The 20,552-nt window shown below is 43.2% G+C and overlaps 1 protein-coding gene across 6 annotated transcripts in view; it reads right to left on the bottom strand.

Annotated features, from left to right (window-relative positions):
• The window catches only part of KIF13A (kinesin family member 13A), a 181,798-nt gene that overhangs the window by 79,342 nt on the left and 81,904 nt on the right, over window positions 1-20,552 (bottom strand). For all 6 annotated transcript variants that reach the window (XR_005030137.2, XM_057493810.1, XM_057493812.1 and 3 more), the window contains exon 4: window positions 1,554-1,614. Coding sequence is in view for 5 of the 6 variants with exons in the window: in XM_057493810.1 (XP_057349793.1) it covers window positions 1,554-1,614 (61 nt within the window). In the remaining variant the exon portion in view is untranslated. The remainder of the gene's footprint in view (window positions 1-1,553; window positions 1,615-20,552) is intronic.

Raw genomic sequence — 20,552 nt, 5'->3', positions numbered from 1 at the left:
TAAGGAACTATTCTGAGACTCTCTGGCTTCCTAGGTAGATAAGGAGCCCAGCAGCACAGGGCTGGGGCAGAATGGGAGGTGGGTCATCATGGAGCAAAGGGTGAAGAAGGTAGACCCGGGCTGTGTGATAAGGAGCTTTGACTACAGTCCAAGGAGTACAGGTTTTATCCATGAGCAATGAGAAGTCCTTGAAATATCTGAGAATTGCATGAGAAGAGCTCTGACTCACGAAGATACATCTGGCTGCATCTTGAATAGCATCAATTGAACAAAGGCTGGGCTTTGAATAGCCATATCAGTTGTCCTCATTTGTTTCTGTTACAGTAGAAAATTTTTCACTTTTGTTGTTTATCCAAAAGCACACACCCAGCACGGAAATACACACAGCGCCAACAGTCAAGGCAGACTGTCCCAGACTTGGTAGAATTTGTCATCCGAAGTCCCAAAGGGCCCACAAAAAGAGGAATCAATTGTAACCAACATTAAGAACTATTTATTCACGTTAATAAAATGCATTGCTGAATTTGCAGGAATGATGTTTGGAAAGAAAGGCTAATTTATACGATGCGAGCAGCTGAGGGAATTTTCCTAGTTTAAGATTGTTAACTTTTGAAATAATGATCTATCAAATGATTTCTCAACAGGTCTGCTCCCTGTGACGAGGACAAGGCTCTCATTGAACAGACTTTCCTGTAAGCAAGTGGCTTTCCTGGCCTTCTGATCTTGGAGGACCTGCGTCCTCTGCATCCTCATTATTTTTCTTTGTTTTTAAAAATAAATATGAAAGTCATTCAACTCATATTCTTACAAGTAGAAAAAAGGAGAAAACACTCATTAAGACTAAATATCTAAGAAAATGGGGACAGAGAAGGGTAGGAATCAAAGACTTCCTCCATTAAACAAATGCTTTCCTCTGGAGCTAAAGCAACTGTGATGAACATCTAGGAAAGGCTACGATTCACATCTGATCACAAATCACAAAATCAGAGGTCATTTGTGTTTGTTGGAAGAGGGCAAGAACGCCTGCAGGAAGGAACATTGGCAATACGTGGGGCTAGGAGGCGATGCAGTTCCCACCACGAGGGACCGCTCAGGACACTCAGGGCGCGGGTGGGGGCCGGACCCGAGGGCGTCTGGGTTTCGCGTACGTAAACGGAGCCTCGCTGTGCCTGAAAGCTGGTGCCAAGGCACGGCAGGGCACATCAAAGCCCCTCCGCACGCGACAGTCCCAACAGCCGTCCCCACGGCTTGAGGTGTGCCCTGCTACCTCTATGCCTCGAAACACCTCAAGATGCCAATACCCCCTTTGGGGTGAAGAACCTGAAGCTTTAATGAGGTTAAAAAAAAAAAAACACAACTGTTCATGGCTTTTCAGCAAGTGGCAAAGCCAGATCTTGAAATCAAACCATATTGACTTCAAAGCCCACGTTTGAATTGGAAAGAAAGAGAGTGAGTTTTATAGGAAAAACAACTCCAAAATTATCACAGAAAACAGACGTAATGGAGGAAGGGGCCTGGGGACCCACCATCGGGTGGAGAGAGCGCCAACTTACCAGCATATTTTGTAGTGTTAGATTCATCCATGGACCAAAAGCAATAATCAAAGGCAAATACCTGAATGAAAGAACAAAATATTAAACTTACAGATTGATTAACTTCTGTCAGTACATCGTACTATAAAAGAAAAATTCACTGATGCAGATGAAGATGTATTATTAATATTCCTTTTTCATCTGTTGTACATGAAAACTGCCATTTTTGTAGAATTCAAACAACCAGACATCTTTAAAAAAAATTTTTTTTAATGACACATTTTGTGAGAAAAAAACGTTGACTTCTCTGCTAAGTCCACAGCTCCAGCACCCGCTGAAACCCTCGGCTGGATTCTCACCGCTTCTCGAGTATCACTAAAGCGAGCAACTTTCATCTTAACCATTTCCTTCTTGTTTTCCAGCATGTTACCATTTCTATCATAGCTGAAGCTCAACCTCCCCAACGTTTCCATCTGGGACTCCATTCCCTCTCCTGTGTCAGCGTGCCATCCTGGGCCAAGAACTGTTGAGGAATCATAATTCACTCTTACATGCAGTAATTTTCTGTGTAGTTACTGAATAACTATTATGTAGCAGGACATGCTGAGGTTTCCTCCATAGGACTCTCATCTTATCATTGTTATCCACGCCTATGACCACTGTGCGTATGCCCACCACCGAACAAATGCACAGGGTGATGTTACCCAAAGTGTGCTCCCAGGAACAGTAGTTTCATGAGGCAGTCCATGAAAAAAAAAGATTAAATCATGTTGAAATCGTGCACATTTTACCTTGAGATTCTCAATGCAATTCTCAATATTAAAGGTTCTGAGAAGTTCTCCAGCAAAGAAACCCAGTCGTTTAACTTTCTCATTTTTCCAATTAACTTTGGTGAAGAGACTCTTTTTTGACTAACACCCATTAACACATCTTGAAACTGCTGTTTCTCAGTTGTCTCCCTCCGCAAACTCAGGCCCAGATGACCAGCAACCACTTTCTAGGGCTCCCTGTTCCAGCCTTTTTTCCCTTGCAGCTCAAACAGCAAACTGCAAACCTCCCATGCCCTTTCATGCTTAATTATCGCCAAAGGATCTTAAGCACTGAGCAAATAACTCAAGATCTTCCTGGCATTTGAGATTGGCCACAATGAGGCCATTCTAGCTGATGGCTCCCAACTTCCCTGTGCTCCAGCTCACCTTGTCTGTACCTTGGAATTAGTAAGTAACATTCCACCCATCCTTGTTCTCCTCTTTATTTCCCCCTTTAAACTCTCCATAGTCCCTAAGGCCCAGTTCAACACATTTTTCTTCCATGAAGCATTGCTTGGTCAAATCCAAAGGAATTATCTTTCCCTTGTCTGAAATCTCACATGCTGTTTAATCCTTTTTTTGTGACTCCTATCCCAACAACTCTATTTTTCATTTACCATGTAAATATATGATCTCTGTCTCCACTGGCAGACTTAAATTCCTAGAAGGCAGGAACCATACTGACAATATTTGTACCCTGGAGGACTCACAGCGGTTGGAATGATTAATGTCACTGAGACCTTGCATGAAAGTAGGTATTTTCTTGATCATAAAAGGACTGTTATGCCTGAATAGTTTCAGCATGACACATACTTTAATACTTTTAGAATTGATTCAGGTATATACAGTGCATACAACTTACATCATCAATCTCAAATACAAATGCAATTTTGTTACTTACATAAACTTTCACTCCAGCTTTATAATAACCAAGTTTAAAATGAACAGCTATGAAACAACAGTTTCCGCCAACAGAGTGTGGGATATTCACTGCGTCCGAGGACTCTCCCAGGACTCGACAGACCACACGGGCGGAATCCAGCCCATCTTCCTGCCTCTAGGCAGGCCTGAGCTTCAGCACTTCTGCTAAGAGATGAAGATCTGTATTGTTCTTAAACATTTCCAGAAAAGGAGATTCTACAACCTCCCTTTAACGGTATCTTAAAACATTTAACTTTCACTCCCAGGATATTTTCCCTTCCTTTCGAGCTAAGTCAACTCTCCATACTTTAAATGGCCAGTAGAGGCTCTTTTTCAGTTTTTTAGGTGCCTATCGTTCTCTTCTGGAGTCTCGATGAACTCTTAGCAGCTGGCTATACACAGTGAAATATTCATTTATTTCTTTTATGTTCATTTTTCATACCTACCCAAAACTTATTTTTAACAGTTTGCTATTCTGCATACAAGGCTAGACAGCCAGAGTTACGTTCAAAGTAATCTACTTGAAATAAAATGAAACTATCCCAAATTTTGATGGTTTACCTCTCAGTAATAATTATTCCAAATTCTGTGCCAACTTCCATTTCTAATAAACAGTTAATGAAGTTGTTTTGCTCATAAAAAATTTTCATGTTACTCATCTGCCCCCTAAAATTCAGATAAATATTAAAACCCTGCAGAGGCGAAAAGGGCCCTGAGAGTACTGGTAGATACATTGCCTTTTGCTTGCCAAACACCGAACTCCCCCTGAACTGAATCATGTCTCAAATCTCAAAACCTTTGATCACAAGCATTTTATAATGATCATCCGCCAAACCAGTCATGGAGTGTGGGCTATTATTTTTCTAAACATTTACCAGTGAGAAAGTGAAGCCCAGAGATTTGAGGGATTTCCCTAAAACTCAAAGCAGATGAATAAGAAAAATTGCTATATTTTTTCTTTATTGCAGGGTCCACGTGACCACCCTTTCTATGAAATTCTGTAACACTTTGTAGCTCCTATGGCACGGTTCACACGTGCTCCTGTTGTACGCCTCAGCCCTGTGGGTCTTACCTGCACTTGAAGACTTGAGACAGGGACTAGGTTCAGTCACCTCAGAGTGCCTGCTCAGTACCTCATGCAGAGCAGCCACTGTATATAGTATTTTTTCAATAAGTAAACATCATACCAGGAGAAGGAGTTGGAATGTAGACAAGAACACGGAGTGGATGTGAGAACTGTTAAGAATAGGTAGAAATTCAAACTCAAGATGTATCTTTAGATGTTTCGTTCCTGGAAGATCCGAGTTTTGGGGGAACCTGGCTCTACTGATGGTCAAATGCAGACTTGCTTACGAGACGAGTATGGAGTCCCGTTCAGAACCACCACTCCTCGGTTCAGGTGGATAGACAAGCATGGCCACATCATGTACAATTTTTAGTTTGCACAGAACTTAGGACAATTATTTGTCTGTTGACAGAAAAATTATTTCTTATGACTGTTACTAAAACAGCTTTAAAGATGTTCAAAATAATTTTTGTCTTAGGTAGTCCAATCATTTTCCTTGCCATCTTGGTAGTCTTAGAATTAAACTATTCACAAACTATTATCCTTCTTTTCATGACCAAAATTTAATAATAATTTAAGCATAAAATGTTGGTAACAAAAGGGGACATGATTTTCTTTGGTCTTATGGAAGTTTTTACAAAATCCATTGACATTTCAAAAGAGATAACAAAGCCGTTTTCTTGAGAGCTATTCCTTGGCGACTGGCCACTTCAAAAAAGAAGAAAATCACTTTTTTCAAAGCTAGCATGTTATATTAGAGAAATATGTTATTTATGACTTCTGACTCATTTCATTAGAATTCCTAAATGCTTACTTCATGTATTCACTATGAAATCACTAGTATCTTAACTCAAGTGTGGGAGATAGGGGGAAGGGGGGCTTTTTAATGCATACACTGACAAAAAAAATCAGATTTGAAAACCAAGTATGAATTTCCTATTTCATTAATGCCAGTCAACATTGTGGGGACATTTTTGGCAAAGACGTCTGTATCTTACAAGAGACTTCAACTAGAAAAAAGCAAGAAGTACAGATGCTCCCCAGTTGCTTTTAGAATCTGAAAGCCATTGTCTTCATTGTTTTCAATAAAATTTGACTCTGGTTTCTCAGAATCCTACTCCTTCCTTTTAGTTTGCAGCTTGTAAAACTCATACCAGCATTTAATTCCCTGCAGCTCGCTGCCCACATCTGCGCCACCTTCATCACTCCCTTGAAAATGTTAGCCTTGCGTCTTTGTGAACCACTGAACATCTAGTAAAGTTGCTACAAGCTGTTTTTAATAAGGCAATGTGTTGAGTGATACATATTCTGAGGCCAAGGCGTCCCAGGACTTAGGAGCAAGATACAGCACACACTCCACTCTTATCTAAAAGTCCTATCTTTAATGGCGTTTCAGCAAGATTCAATTTTAGAAAATGAAAGAATCTCCTGCTTCCTGAAGGACCAGACGGTATCAGTGTTCTAAGACATGTGATCTGTAATCATTCCTGAACCACACTAACCGAATGTGGAGGTCCTTTCACGCGCATTACCTCTGTATCTTTCACTTACCCTTTCTGGTCTGGTAGTCTGTGTTCACCAACATGTTCTCCAGTTACAGAAGGTTTAATCCAAAAAGCAATTAACAAATAACTATTTGCCACCCCTCCCAGTTCTATGTCCTATCGGGAACGCTAATGTGCATTAGGCATGTTTTTGTTCTCTAGTGGCTTACAGTCTAGTTTAAAAGACGAAACATGAAACAATTATTCTTGGGGGGAAAGAAACACATTTTATTCCCCAAATTCACATGAATACCTCTCACTTGCACTCTCCTGGCAGAGTATGATGAATCCAATACTTATCTCAAGAAAACCTAATTTCATGCAAAGAAATATTTATGAACATCTACATCAGATTTTTTGTGGAGTAGAAGTTCACACTCTTTAATTTCTCTGAATTAAACTCTTTCAACATCATCTTAAATGTCACTCCATTATAAAACCTTTCTTTTGGATACTTCTTATGAACCTGAATTTCTCATCTGCCTGCCCAGACTGTGTGTGTATGGGTGTGTGTGTGTGTGAGGTTCCTTTCTTGTTCTACATTATTAATTCTTAGAGGACAAGACCTTGGTTTTCCTAATATCTTTACTGTCCATCATTCCACCAAACAAAAATCATCTGAGAACTTACTTCTCAAAACAACTTCTTGAACATATCTCCCCGGGCAAGGGAAACAAAAGCAAAAATGAACAAGTGGGACTATATCAAGCTGAAAAGCTTCTGTACAGCAAAGGACACCACCAATAGAACAAAAAGGTATCCTACAGTATGGGAGAATATATTCGTAAATGACAGATCTGATAAAGGGTTGACATCCAAAATATATAAAGAGTTCACACACCTCAACAAACAAAAAGCAAATAATCCAATTAAAAAATGGGCAGAGGAGCTGAACAGACAGTTCTCCAAAGAAGAAATTCAGATGGCCAACAGGCACATGAAAAGATGCTCCACATCGCTAGTCATCAGAGAAATGCAAATTAAAACCACAATGAGGTATCACCTCACACCAGTAAGGATGGCCACCATCCAAAAGACAAACAACAACAAATGTTGGCGAGGCTGTGGAAAAAGGGAAACCCTCCTACACTGTTGGTGGGAATGTAAATTAGTTCAACCATTGTGGAAAGCAGTATGGAGGTTCCTCAAAATGCTCAAAATAAACTTACCATTTGACCCAGGAATTGCACTCCTAGGAATTTACCCTAAGAATGCAGCAATCAAGTAGGAGAAAGATCAGTGCACCCCTATGTTTATCGCAGCACTATTTACAATAGCCAAGAAAAGGAAGCAACCTAAGTGTCCATCAGTAGATGAATGGATAAAGAAGAGGTGGTACATACACACAATGTAACATTATTCAGCCATAAGAAGAAAACAAAACCTACCATTTGCAACAACATGGATGGAGCTAGAGGGTATTATGCTCAGTGAAATAAGCCAGGCAGAGAAAGACAAGTACCAAATGATTTCACTCATATGTGGAGTATAAGAACAAAGGAAAACTGAAGGAACAAAACAGCAGCAGAATCACAGAACCCAAGAATGGACTAAGAGTTACCAAAGGCAAAGGGACTGGGGAGAATGGGAGGGAAGGGACGGATAAGTGGGGGGGAGAAAGGGGGGCCTTACGATTAGCATGTATAATGTGGGTGGGGGCACGGGGAGGGCTGTGCAACACAGAGAAGACAAGTAGTGATTCTACAGCATCTTACTACGCTGATGGACAGTGACTGTAATGGGGTTTGTGGGGGGTGGGACTTGGTGAAAGGGGGAGCCTAGTAAACATAATGTTCTTCAAGTAACTGTAGATTAATGATAACAACAACAACAACAAAATTCCACTAAAAAAAAAAAACTTCTTGGTAAATTCCTTTTAACTAAATGGCCTTGTGCATCTGTGTCTTCATGTGACAGCTCAGTGCACACCTGTGAGCGTGAGCCCTCCAGCAGCACTACGGAGGCTCAGCAACAGTGCTTGGTCACAGCCTTTGTTCTCACACCAGTGGTGGAGGTGACAGGACTGGTGTCACCCCACGATACTATGTGTGTGTGTTTTGGATTCCCATCCCTTTCCCAAAAAGACAGGTGCCAGCTCCCACACTCCCCTGTAGATCGTGTCAAGAGCCAGCCACCTCCTCATCTCAGAACCCCCACCAATGACCAATGACCAACGACCAAGAAACCCTCTGGGCGCACTGAGCGCAGTGGGAAGTCCGGGGGCAAAGAGGAGAAAAGGGAACACAGCAGCCAGGGAAGCCCTGCTTCTGGGACTGCGGGCAGCTCACCCTCCCCACCTCCCCGCCCAGCGAGCCTCGACAGCTCCTCAGCGCCTGCCAGGGCGCTTCCTCCTCCGGTGCTTCCGTGACTTCCCTCCTATGTGCCCTCTTAGTCTATAGCTCTAACCTCTTGAATATACACTCTACCTAAATAATCGCGTATTTACATTAAATTAGGTTTGCAGGAATTTAAGCAAAATGCCTACCAGCGCAATGCCTGGCACATAGCAGTGATTCTTTATACAGCGGCTGCGGTGGTCCGTGTCTGCCCAGGGGCCGTTCGAAGCAAGGCCACCACTTAAGGAGCACTTATTATGTTCCGAGCAGCATCCTGGGTGTTTTATATGCTCATCAAGACAGAGGGTTACCTGAGCCAGGGACTGTGCTAATCCACTTCTTTCTTCCCTACAGGTATAGACCCGGTAGACAGGAACTCAGTATTTGCTTAACCAAATAAAGACTGAAAAGTGAAGAGGCAAGAACAGTCCACAAGGCCATGAACAGAGGAGTAGCCACAGCTTGTTGAGTTCTTTGTCAAAAGCAAAACACACGTCGTAGCTCCTGAGTCTAGAATCAAAAGGCTTCTCTTGGGAAAAACTGCCCGTGCTACGCGGACTCGCTCGCTTTGCCTGAGAGGCCCTCCTCCTCCTGGTCGACACCGCATCCGCCTCTCTGTGTACAATCAACCCCCTGCTCACATCTGCAGACCCAGTTGCTGCAACAGCCTGTTCTGGCCACTACCTACTTTGAAAACTGAATCTGAGACCTCTCTGCAAACCCCCATTTCTCCAGTTTTACAAATATTGGCTTGCCAATGTCCTGTTTGGGGGCTACTTTTCAACTCTATCCATTTGAAAGACTGCAACTGATATGAAAGATGTGCCAAGTTTGTTCACATTTCACCAGTGTTGTGGGAATTGAGTACTGTATTTTCTGTCACGTCAAAGTTTTTGTTTTAATGCCAAGTTTCAACACTTTTTCACCTCTTTCTCCTAAACCAGAGATGTGAAGAGTCATAAAAAAAGAAGTTGAACTCCATTCATCATGAAGTAGCCAGGCTGAAGTTCCAAGTTCACACCGACAGCCTCCACTATCCCCCACGGCCATTTGCTGCTGCGGCTCGGCCAGCCCCAACCGTGGCCTGCAGTCTAGTGTGTCTAGTCCTGGGCACCCAAGGGGGACTGCCAGAGGTCTCCCTGTGGCCAGGGGTTCCACCGACAGAGACACCTTCCTACTTAAAGGACTGTCAAGTAACTGCTGTCTTCCTGCCATGTAAGTGATCGTTTCCTAAGCCGCCATCTTCAATTACACAGTCAGGAGGGCCCGGCTACAAAGAGGTCACAGCATCTTAAAGACCCCAACAAGCCAGGAGCACCTGCCACACATCCACGAGCTGATACGGCCGCATTCCAGGAGTCAGGACTTCACGACCCACCGTGGGAAGCAGCCACCCCAGGGGAAGCACCACAGGCCTGGCTCAGATTTCTTAGGGCAGGAGAAGTGTCTCTTCTAAGAACGAATCCGTCTTTGCATTCATTACATAAGCACTTACTGAGCCATTATGCACTAGTTAGGAGAGAAACAAGAGTTCCCACCTGTAAAGATCTCACGCTCTTCTAGAGAGAAGGAATCAAGGAAAGGAAAGAGTGTAATACATACGGGTAAGTACAGGGTTCAACTGAAATGCAAAGACGGAATTCCACTCTGGGGTCCAGGCCGGGGAGTGGCTGAGACTCGGGGAAGGTTTCTAGAGAAGGCAAAGCTTGTGCTGAACGCTGAAAGTTCACTGTTGAGAAGACAAGTAGGAAAGGCGTCCCAAGTAACAGGTGAAGCTGGCGAGGGGTCGAGTGCGGCTGGAGCAGTGTGCAAAGGGCAGAGGGCAGCGGGAGAAAGAAAAACCTGGGGAGCGGGCTGAGGCCGGATCACGTCCAACTTCAGGTGGCTTGTTAGCTGCTGGCCAGTGGCAGGACCACATTCTCACTTTGGAATGATCACTGTGGCAGCAATACGAAGATGACTGAACATCTGTCATGTTACAAGTTATAACATCTTATAAGACGACAGTGATAAGACAAGAGATAGAGGCCGGCCAGTCATCATGACGCAGGTGGGGACAGAGAGGGGCTGCAGGGAGGAGCCACCCTGCTTTTTGGCCCAGAAACAGCACCTCCTTTTGGGAGAGCTGCACTGACCTCGCTCTAGCCGGTAGGCTCCCAGGCTTTGCTGCCCCATTTTCACATGGCGTATGGAATTGTATGTTACATACGTGACTGCTCAGGACAGACGGCAGGGAAGGGGACATGGTGCCCAGGCTGGACCGCTCACAAGTCCATAATCCTCGGTCCACAGTTAAATGGTCTCAAGTGGGGGGTCTGACTTAGGATTCTGGGATTTGGGACTAAGGAAGTCACACTAGTTCTCTAATGACTGATGCTATAAAATCTGGGACATGTTGAGGCCATATTTCTAACCATGTGGACCAGAGAAGCAACCGCAGCTGGACTGCGAGGGAGACAGAGACGAAGGGGCTACACACAGGAACGGAGACAGGCGGTGGGGAGAAATGACTGCACTTGGGCCCCGGCCACTTCCTGACCTTGGGCTGAGACATCCCAGAGTCTAAGACAAAAATATATTTGTCTTATGGGTCACCTAGTTTGAATTCCTGTCACTTTTTGCTGAAAGACACCCAACTACTACTGGAAGAAATAAACATGAGATATGAACGGAAGAAATAACTAGTCTTGGTCACCCTTTCAGTGCAGGATGGAAGGAAGGGGGTTATTATTAACAGCCTGGTGGGGAAAAGCACCAAAAGGATAAGTGCCCTGAAAACCACCGGAAGTTTAAAGTTTCGAAAACAGGAACGAATTCTCCCAGGTCTCAGCCCAGGGCTGTAACAGGGTGCAAGGACTTGCCGTTAGCGCGGAGAGCCTGCCAACCCGAGCTGTGAGCCACAGGGCACTGACTGAGTCGCAGCTCTTCCAGTCGCCCCTCCACACTTACCCTTCATGGTTTAGTTCTGAGGTCTGCTTCACTAGCTGCTGAGGGTGGGGAGGCAGGTGCTACAAATGCACAATCCGTAGTATTTCTGGTGCTTTCACACTCTGATTACTTCTGCTCAAAAAAAACACTAGGCCATCCCATTAAGTCCTCCAACAGTACATTTGAAGGTCATTTGGATGTTTTCAAACACAGAATATTTCTTCAATAAAACAGCTCAAAAGAGAAGTTGCACATGTCTAAGCATGTGCCGCCTGACACTATCTGCTCTAAGTGATGATTGTTGCTCATTAAAAAGGAAAAAAGTAAAACCTAGGTTGAGTTTGCATGGTCCTGGCATCACATGCACGAACAATCTCCGGGTCTGGTTTGAAACTGCCAGGCCAGCACCTCCCACCTGCCTATCACCACTGCTGGACCAGGCTGCTGTCCTGGAGGAGGTGACGACGCTGATTCAAGGTCCCAGGTCACCAGAGATGGCAGGACCCGAGGGGCCCAGGGGCTGCACACATTGTGCAGGGAAGGTTGGGGATGACCCAGGCCCAGAGGTGGGAGGCAGGAGGGATTACTGGGACTGCCTGGCCCACCAGGCTTTCACTGATATGGAGTTGGAGATGGATCAATACCAAGAGACAAGGGTGATGGATATTTCCTTCCTGGAGCTTATCATCCATAAAACCTGGTACCTGCCAGATGCATCTTTAGGCATCTGGAGAGCATCTGGTCTGAACAAAGCCAGGGAGGAGGAAGGGGAAGAGGTAGGGGCTGTAGAAACTTCAAGATAGAAACATAGAGTACTGTGTTTCTTGGGAATTTTTTACAAACGCAACTTAGAACAACAAAATGTAGCAGACGGCACTACTTTCCAAGTAGCTGACTTCCCTGTGAGCGGATTATGCGTCCCTGCCTATTACATGTGACCACAGTGCTTCTAGTAGGAAGAATGTAATTCCTGACCCTACTGCCATCCGGTTTGGCCATGCGACTTTTTTTGGCTGATTAAATGCGGACAAAGAGCTGTATGCCAGTTCTGAGCATGGGCGTTATGAGGCCGGGGTGTGGCTCCTTTCCTTTCCCCTCTGCCACGATCATAGCACGTCTCGGAGAGGGGCTATTCCTCCCGGCTGGAGCCCAGGCTGAGGTCATGTGGTGCCCAGCCACAGCTGGCCTTGCCGACGGGGAACATCGGAGGAACGACCGTGGCCGTCTCAAGCCGCTGCTGTCGCCTACAAGCTGACAATGCCCAGAAGTTACCATACAGTGAACCCAGACTGCTGCCCACCAGGACTCTCCACTCATGACTTATCCTACATCCTGCAGCCAGATTAATTTCTTACATGTACACTTCTGATCATGTAACTTTTCTACACAAAAACCCTAAGTGAATCTTCACAGCCTAACATCAGGCTTCCAAGCCCTCCATAAGCTGCCCACTGTCTGGGGTTTTCATATGCAACTTCTCTTCACGTACCTCCACACTCTAACCAGGGTTTGGGCTTCCCAAGACATCTGTGATGCTATGATAAATATATTTTTCTTCTTTATCTCTGGTTGCTGACACAAAGCTCCTAAATCCCTTGGAAAAGAGGTGATAAGAGCCTCTTTTCTTCTAAATAAGGCAACTCACTGTGGGACCCTAGAGAGCCTCAGCTTGGGGCTGGCCACCGGGAAGAGATGCCTTGACTAAGAGCCCAGCACTTTCCGCCCCACACTCCTCATTCTCCAGGCAAGGGAGAGGGGTTGAAGGTTAGTTAACAACTGATTGTGCCTACATGATGAAACCTTCATAACCACTCCTAAATGACAAGTTTCAGAGAGCCTGTAGGTTGGAAGACATGTCCATGTGCCAGGAGGGCGACACACCACAACTCCACAGGGACAGAGCTCCTATGCTTCGGACCATTTCAGACCCTGCCCTTTCTACCTCTCTTCCTGGCTTTCTGATATGCCAGCAAACCTAAATGCAAATGTTTCTCTGAGTTTTATGAGCCATTCTAGCAAATTATGGAACTGGACAGTCTTGGGAAGCCCTGATGTGTAGGAAGTTGGACTGGGGGCCCCACAGCTTGCAATTAGCGTCCGTAGGGAGGGCACTGTGGGACCAAGCCCTGAGCCCCGTAGGGTCAGCACTAGCTGGGCAGTCAGCGTCAGAACTGAATTGACTTGGGTACGCCCAGCTGGTGTCCAAAGAGAACTGGAGAATTTCTTGCTGTGCAAAACCCACGTGTTTGGTGTCAGGAGTGTTGCTCAGTAGAGAAACAAATTTTCCTTTAAAACCAATTACACTGTTTCTGTTCCTCACACACATCTTGATTCCTAGCCCCTATTTCTGCCTTTGGAAACCCTGCCCCTACTTATGTCCTCAAGCCACACTTAGCTGTGAGGCCTTCCTTCCTCTGAAGTCATAAAGCGCTGAAGCGATGAACGGAAACGTGTACCACAGGCTCGTTTCCGTCACTGACCATGCCGCATGTATGTGCTCTTCCCCACCCACCGCATCAGAATTCCAGAGAGCAGGGACCCTGGTCTCTCCACCTCCTGGGCTCCACAAACTCCTCATACAATACTTTCCGCAGATGTTCTCAATTCACACTTGCCTAATAAATGGCTTTTGAAGGGATACGTAAAAATACCGTATAGGAAAACCACAGAGCAGGACAGCTAAACTGCCTCTGAGTCCAGGGAGCTGCAATACCCACGAACCCAGACGGCAAAGCAGAAACAGAGGGGCTGACAGGGCAGACGCTGCATTTGGCAGGGCAAAGAAACAAGCGAAATCCTGAGGATGGGCACTCAGCCAGGTGTGGGCCTGAGCCAGTGCTGTCCAGAAGAAACACAACAGGAGCCACAGGCGTAATTTAAAGTGTTTTCATAGACATGTTAAAAAAATAGAGACAAAAACAATTTTAATATTTTTTATTTAACATGATAGATCCAAGATATTTATCTTACTTTTTTTTTCTCATGCTAGGTCTTTGATGTCTGCTGTGTATTACACCTAAGACACGTCTCAATTCATACTGGCCACATACCATGTGCTCAAAAGCCACATATGGCTCCACTGCAGGTGTAGAAGCCACCTCATTTGAGGCCAACACTCAGTTTTCAGAAATTCACAAAGTGAAGCCACAGAGGCAATGGCAGATGACAGCAGTGACAGCCTGAGAAACGAGCCTGAACGCAACTCTGCTCCCGAAGGCTTCGCGCCTGCTCCCCACGAGGTCGGCTCTTTGGAGCGTCAGTGTGACGCGTGGGGGGATACCGCCTTTAGAAAGAATTGGTTTTGTCACTCTCTACTGCTCACCATTTTGACAACTTATTTAAATACAAGAGGAATTAAACACCTTGACATTGAGTAGTTCCTGACTGCACGTGTAAATAAAAAATACATTAAGTGAGCTCAACTGTTCAAATAAATCATATGCTACCTTACAAGATAACTAAACACTATGATCATGAGTAAAAAGAAATGAGTAAACTGAATAAATACGAATACGATCCTAAATAAAGTGTTCTTGCAGATATTTATATTTTCCCCAAACTTCTCCTTCTTACTCTTTTCCGCTATCTCTGCTCCAACAAATAGTAAAAACACTTTACAACTGTGTGGTGTGACCAAAAGTACAGACTATACTGGAAGGCCTAGGATTGGAGCCAAGCTCTCCCCCTGGATGGTCTTGGCCAAGTCATTCCTTAAGCATCTATCTCCTTGGTCTTAAGTAAGAGGGCTCTGAATGATCTGAGTTCAGGAATTTCTTCCAGCTCCGTAATGCTCATTTGGCACGGAGGATGCTCAACAAAGCAAGGGAAAGAAGGAGAAAATGGAAAAGGGAGAAAGAATTTGTTTTTCTCTGCATGTGTTTTAGTGCCAGACAGGACAAAAGCATGAAAAGTAAAGGGTCCCGGAATGTGCCAGATGTTCTGAGAGCCACCTATGGGCCCGGAGTGGGGCTTCTGAAGGCAAAGCTACTGTGACTGAGGACAATCTCCTGTCCTCCATCAACTGAGCACATGTGATGGCGTCATCAGGTAGTGATTCTCCACACGTCTTCTCCCTCTGTACCATTTCCTGCCAAAATCCAAAGTTTACGAGAAGGGGCCTAAATGAACAAGCAATTGCCCCTTTTACCTCTCAGAACCCTTGGACTTCCAGTCACTAAGGGAAACACACCTATCTCAACTCTGAAAATTATGACATATAGGCTCTTTATTTATTTTATTTTTACCTAACAAAGAGGCATAAAGCAGGTGTCTCTGTGCTCATCAAAGCGTCCTTTTCTTTTTAAGGGAAATAGAACACACCCCTATGAACACGGCATAATATGCTACTGGTGAAAGGTTTAAAGCTGTACTTGGCCTACCCTGAAACAAATGCTTCTCTGCTCACCAGTACAAATGTTCAAAATGTAGCACTTACCAAAGGAACAAACCCAAGTACACAGTACAAGACAATTTATAAAATATAAATTTGTATAAATTTCCCTTTCCATTTGAACATGCTACATACCCATGCTATGTAAGAAAATTTCCATCCAACTTTAAGAAGTCACCCAGAAGAGCATCTTCATCTTTCCCTTGCTCTAACACACTAGGAGAAATGACTTTGAGGACAACAGAAAGCCCGTTCGGGGGGAGCCGGTGTCAGATCCCTGACGCCACCAGCAGCAGCGCCACGCGAGCACCTGTTTCTCCTCTTGACTCTCACTGGCCCTCCCTCCCCCTCCCCAGGGCAGGAGGAGCCCCCAGGTGCCAGCCCCCGTTCTCGCACGCCTTCCATTCCCCTGAGGCCTTTCTCCCTGACAGCACGATCCTCTTCCCTTCACCTCCTGTCTCGTCCCCATGAACACTTACCGGGCCACGAGAGCGGTCACTGAAGACCCTGCGCAACCTGCCGGGCATCTACCTCAGGTCTTTGCCATCTTTCCCACTCAACCCACTCTGAAACCGAGCCCATCAGCTTCCTGCACCGCACCAGCTCTTTCTTCCTTAGTTCTGCTGAATTTTCAGTCACTTGATTTCCAACTTGAGAGTCACCTCTGACTCTCTTTGCTGTGCTGTCCCCTCCCACATGCTGTCGGCATCCAAGTCCCGGACACCTTATTCCTGTAGCACTTGGTGATTCTCCCCTTCCTCTTCTCTGGTCTCATGGCACTGCTGTCTTATTACCTCTTTGCTGCGTATTTTATTAAATATCATCTCCAGCCTCTCCACAGATCAAACCCAATGTGTTCTATTCTCTGCTTTCAGATTAATCTTCTGAAAGGGAGCCTCACCTAGGACCATGCTTTGCTCAAACTAGGTAGTAGAGAGGCACTGAAGGTATGAAAATCTGGCATCAAAGCCTTCCACAGCTGGATGTGGTTTCAGCCTCTTTCTAGATGTGTCACCCAGGATTCCCCTTACATGTTGTTAGCCCAGCTCTATGCTTTGTCGTTCCCTGAACACAGCTGGTGCTTTCTGTTCTCCATCTCTTGGTGCAGCTATCTATAAGCAAGTGCCCAAATATATCTGGGGTTACAGTAAAAAGGTCCTGTGCACTTTTCACTAAGTATATCCCTAACTAATGTTTTTCAAGCTACTGTAAATTATTGAGCTTTTGTTAAATTTTATTTTCTCATTGTTTCTTGCTAGTATAAAGAAATACAATTTTCTTTTGACTGTTTTCCTCATACCTAGCCACTTTTAAGTTCTGGGAGCTTGTTTGGAGATTTCTTAATGTTTTCCAAGTATATGACCTTATTTTCTATAAAGATGTTTTTGCTTCCTCCTTTCCAATCTAAATTTCTTTTTCTTGTCTTATTGTACTGGCTAGGGTCACCAGTAGTGGTAAATAGAAGCAGCTAGCGCAATATCCTTGCCTTTTTTCCCATTGTAGGGGCAAAGTGTTCAGTCCTTTACAAATTAAGTATAATGACAGCTGTAGATTTTTAACAGCTGTCCTTTACCATGTTTAGGACATTTCTGTCTATTTCAGTATCACGAAATTAAGTGTTGAATTTTGTCAAATGCTTTTTTTCTGCATCTTTTGAGCTGAACATATGGTATTTCTTTCTTATTCTGTTAATATAATGAGTTACATTTATTTTTCATAATTAATAGTCTATTTTCAAAGTAGTTTTAGGGTTACAGAGAAATTGAGCAGATAATGCAGTTCCCACATACCCTCTCTTCTTGAGCACCCACCTGCCAGCTCCCCTTATTATTAGTAATTCGCCTTAGTGTTATATGTGTTATAAAACTAATGAACTAATATCAGTAAGTTATTAATACCTAAACTCTGTAATTTACATTAGAGTTCACTCTGTTGAACTCTACAGTTCTACAGGTTTTGATAATGATAATGAATTACATCATAAATCTACCACATGCATATATAATGCATAATGTTATACATCCACCATTACAGTATCATAGAGAATAGTTTCACTGCCCTAAAATTCCAGGCTTCACATATTCAACTCTCCTTTCTGCCAAGCTCCCTGGCGACCACTGAATTTCATTTTTTTCTCTCTGAAAGCACCCAAGTTGCAATGAATTTTAACTTGGATTTAAAGTGGATCTGGCATATTGTGTATGTTGAATTAAATATAGCTATTGTTAATTGTAACAATGGAAACAGAATTCTAAGACTATAATAATCCCAGGGATGGGTACAAAGAACATGAGACTTTTCCTGCATAACTTTTGGGTAGGAATAGTGATAACTCAACCAAATATTCAAAATAACAGCTCTTCTTTCTCCTAATCAACACCCCTATCTTACAATATTTCTATTATGTGCACAAAATCCTTGCAAATAATAGAAACAGTACATATCACAGGTAGGTGATTATTATTTTTACCACTGTCACATAATTGGACATAATTTCAACAATTGTTCAAACACAAACCATATGAAAAAATACTCCTTAGGAAAACACAAATCATTGACAAGAGACTCCAACTTGGTGGTGAGATGCGTAAGGTCCAGTGGGCACCTTCCGGGTGGGGTCAGGCCGAGAGAAGCATCAGGACCATGAACCAGCTAGGCATATGGGTCTTCCTGAGAACAGAATCAGGGTGGGCAATATTCTCTGGCTCAGTTCCTAGCAAAGCCATCAGTAAAAGGAATTAAAAATTTGGCTGGACTTGAACTGAACCTCCTTTTCTGCTAAACTGGTGAGTGTCCTTCTGCTCCTGCAGATCTTTCTTTCTTTTCTTACTTCATTCATTCAACCATCACTGTGTAGTTGCCATGTACTGTGAGCACTGTTCCAGGTAAATCACTAATTTTTTAAATGTCTGTACAGTTTTACCTGTTTCTGGAATGTCACATAATTGGAATCATATAGGTGGTAGCATTTTCAGACTGGCTTCTTTCACTTGGCATATACATTTTAAGGTTCCTTCATGTCTTTTCATAACTTGATAGCTCAATACAATATTCCACTGAATGGACTTACTATATTTGTTTACCTGTTCCCTTACTGAAGGATATCTTGGTTGCTTCCAATTTTTGGCAATTATGAATGAAGCTGCTATAAGCACTTAGGAGTAGATTCTTGTGTGGACATAAGTTTTCAATGCTTTTGGGTAAAAAACTAGAAGCATGATTCCTTGGTCATATGATAATATGTTTAGCATTGTAAGAAACTTTCAAGCTGTTTTCCAAATTGGATACACCACTTTTTATTCTCACTTGTGTTGCATAAGAGTTCCTGTTGTTCCATATCCTCATCAGCTTTGGCACTGTCAGATTTGGGGGTTCCAGTCATTCTATAAGTGAGTAGTGGTGTCTTACGATTTTAGTGTGCAATTCCCTAGTGACATATGATATTGAGCACTTTTTCATGCACATATTTGCCACTTGTATATCTCCTTTGATGAGTTATCTAAGTCTTTTGCCAATTTTTAATTGGGTAGGTCATTTTCTTACTGGTGACTTTTAAGAGTTATTTGTATATTTTGTATAATAATCCTTTATTAAATGTGTTTTGCATATAGTATCTCCCAATCTGTGACTTTCTTTGCATTCTCTCAACAGTGTTTTTGCAGAGCAGAAATTTTACTTTTTAAATAAAATCCCACTAACCAATTACATTTTTAAGGATCATGCTTTTGGTGTTGAATCTAAAAAGTCATCATCAATGCCAAGATCTCCTAGATTTCTCCTGTGTTATCTTCTGGAATACTTATAGTTTTGTATTTTATATTTAGTTCTATGATCCATTTTGAGTTAATTTTTTGTGAAGCATATGAGGTATCTACATTCATGTCTGTGTATGTGGGTGTCCAGTTTTTCCAGGACTCCTTGTCTCTTCTGTACTTCATTTTGATATTTTCTGCTAACCCATTTTCTAGTTACTTAATTCTCTCTTCAGCTGGATCTATTCTGCTGCTAAACCCTGATGCTAAGTTCTTAATTTTGGTTTGGGGTTTGTCAGGGTAGGAATTTCTACTGGGTTATTTTCCAAATCTGTTCTATTACTTTTTATAATTTCTAGTCCTCTCCAACACTTTAAAACCTCTTTGAATATAAAAAGCTAAAGTTCATCCCTAACAATTTGAACATCTGAAGCATCTGTCAATCTATGTTCTATTATTTCTGCTAGTTTTTGTTCCTGTTGCCTTATTCCTCTTTATCTTTGTGAGCTAGACATTGTATTTTAAAACAGTTTGGAATCATTAGAGACAGGATTATATTTGCTTCTGCCAGGTGCCTATTAGAGACCTGCACTCTAGGATCACTTTGATCCAATTTTAGTGCTAGAGATTTCCTGGATCACACAAAGATCTTTTAATCACACGGCAAACCCACTTAAGGACTGGCTTACGTCTGTTTCAACTTTATACTCTACCCCAGCCTGGTTCTCAATCCACTTTGCCAACCCAAAGTATAAGGAGTTTATGAAGGACTCCACCTTTGGTAGATTCTTTGTTCCCCGAGGCTCCCTAGAACGCACAAGGCTGTCAGAAACACTCTTCTACCTTTAATCTGCTTTTATCTGGCATACACCCAAAAAACAGGTTCATCTCTTCAATTTCCATCTTCTTTTCAATCTTGGTCTGATAATTCCTCATGAACTTGGTATTTCTTCAGTGCCTTCAGCATAGGTTTTTAATATTTTGTCTAGTCCTAGCTGTCCTCAGTTCTGTAGAAGTCAGAGCAGGACCCTCCATCCTCTGACTTCCACAAATATTTTGCCTCTTGTGGCCTTTAATTTATATTATATTGTACACATGCTCCCTACTCAACCCCCATTAGAATGTGAGGATTGGGTCTGATTCACGCAGCACTATCCCCTGCCCAGAATAATTATTTATTAAATAGAGCCAACCAGTCTTCTCTGATGCTTTTGCTCATTATTCATATCAAAATCTCATTGTTTTAAATCAATAAAATTTTGTTTATATAATCA

The sequence above is a fragment of the Manis pentadactyla genome, chromosome 16 (assembly GCF_030020395.1).
Source record: "Manis pentadactyla isolate mManPen7 chromosome 16, mManPen7.hap1, whole genome shotgun sequence".
NCBI lineage: Eukaryota > Metazoa > Chordata > Mammalia > Pholidota > Manidae > Manis > Manis pentadactyla.
This window is presented reverse-complemented; position numbering and strand designations above follow the sequence as displayed.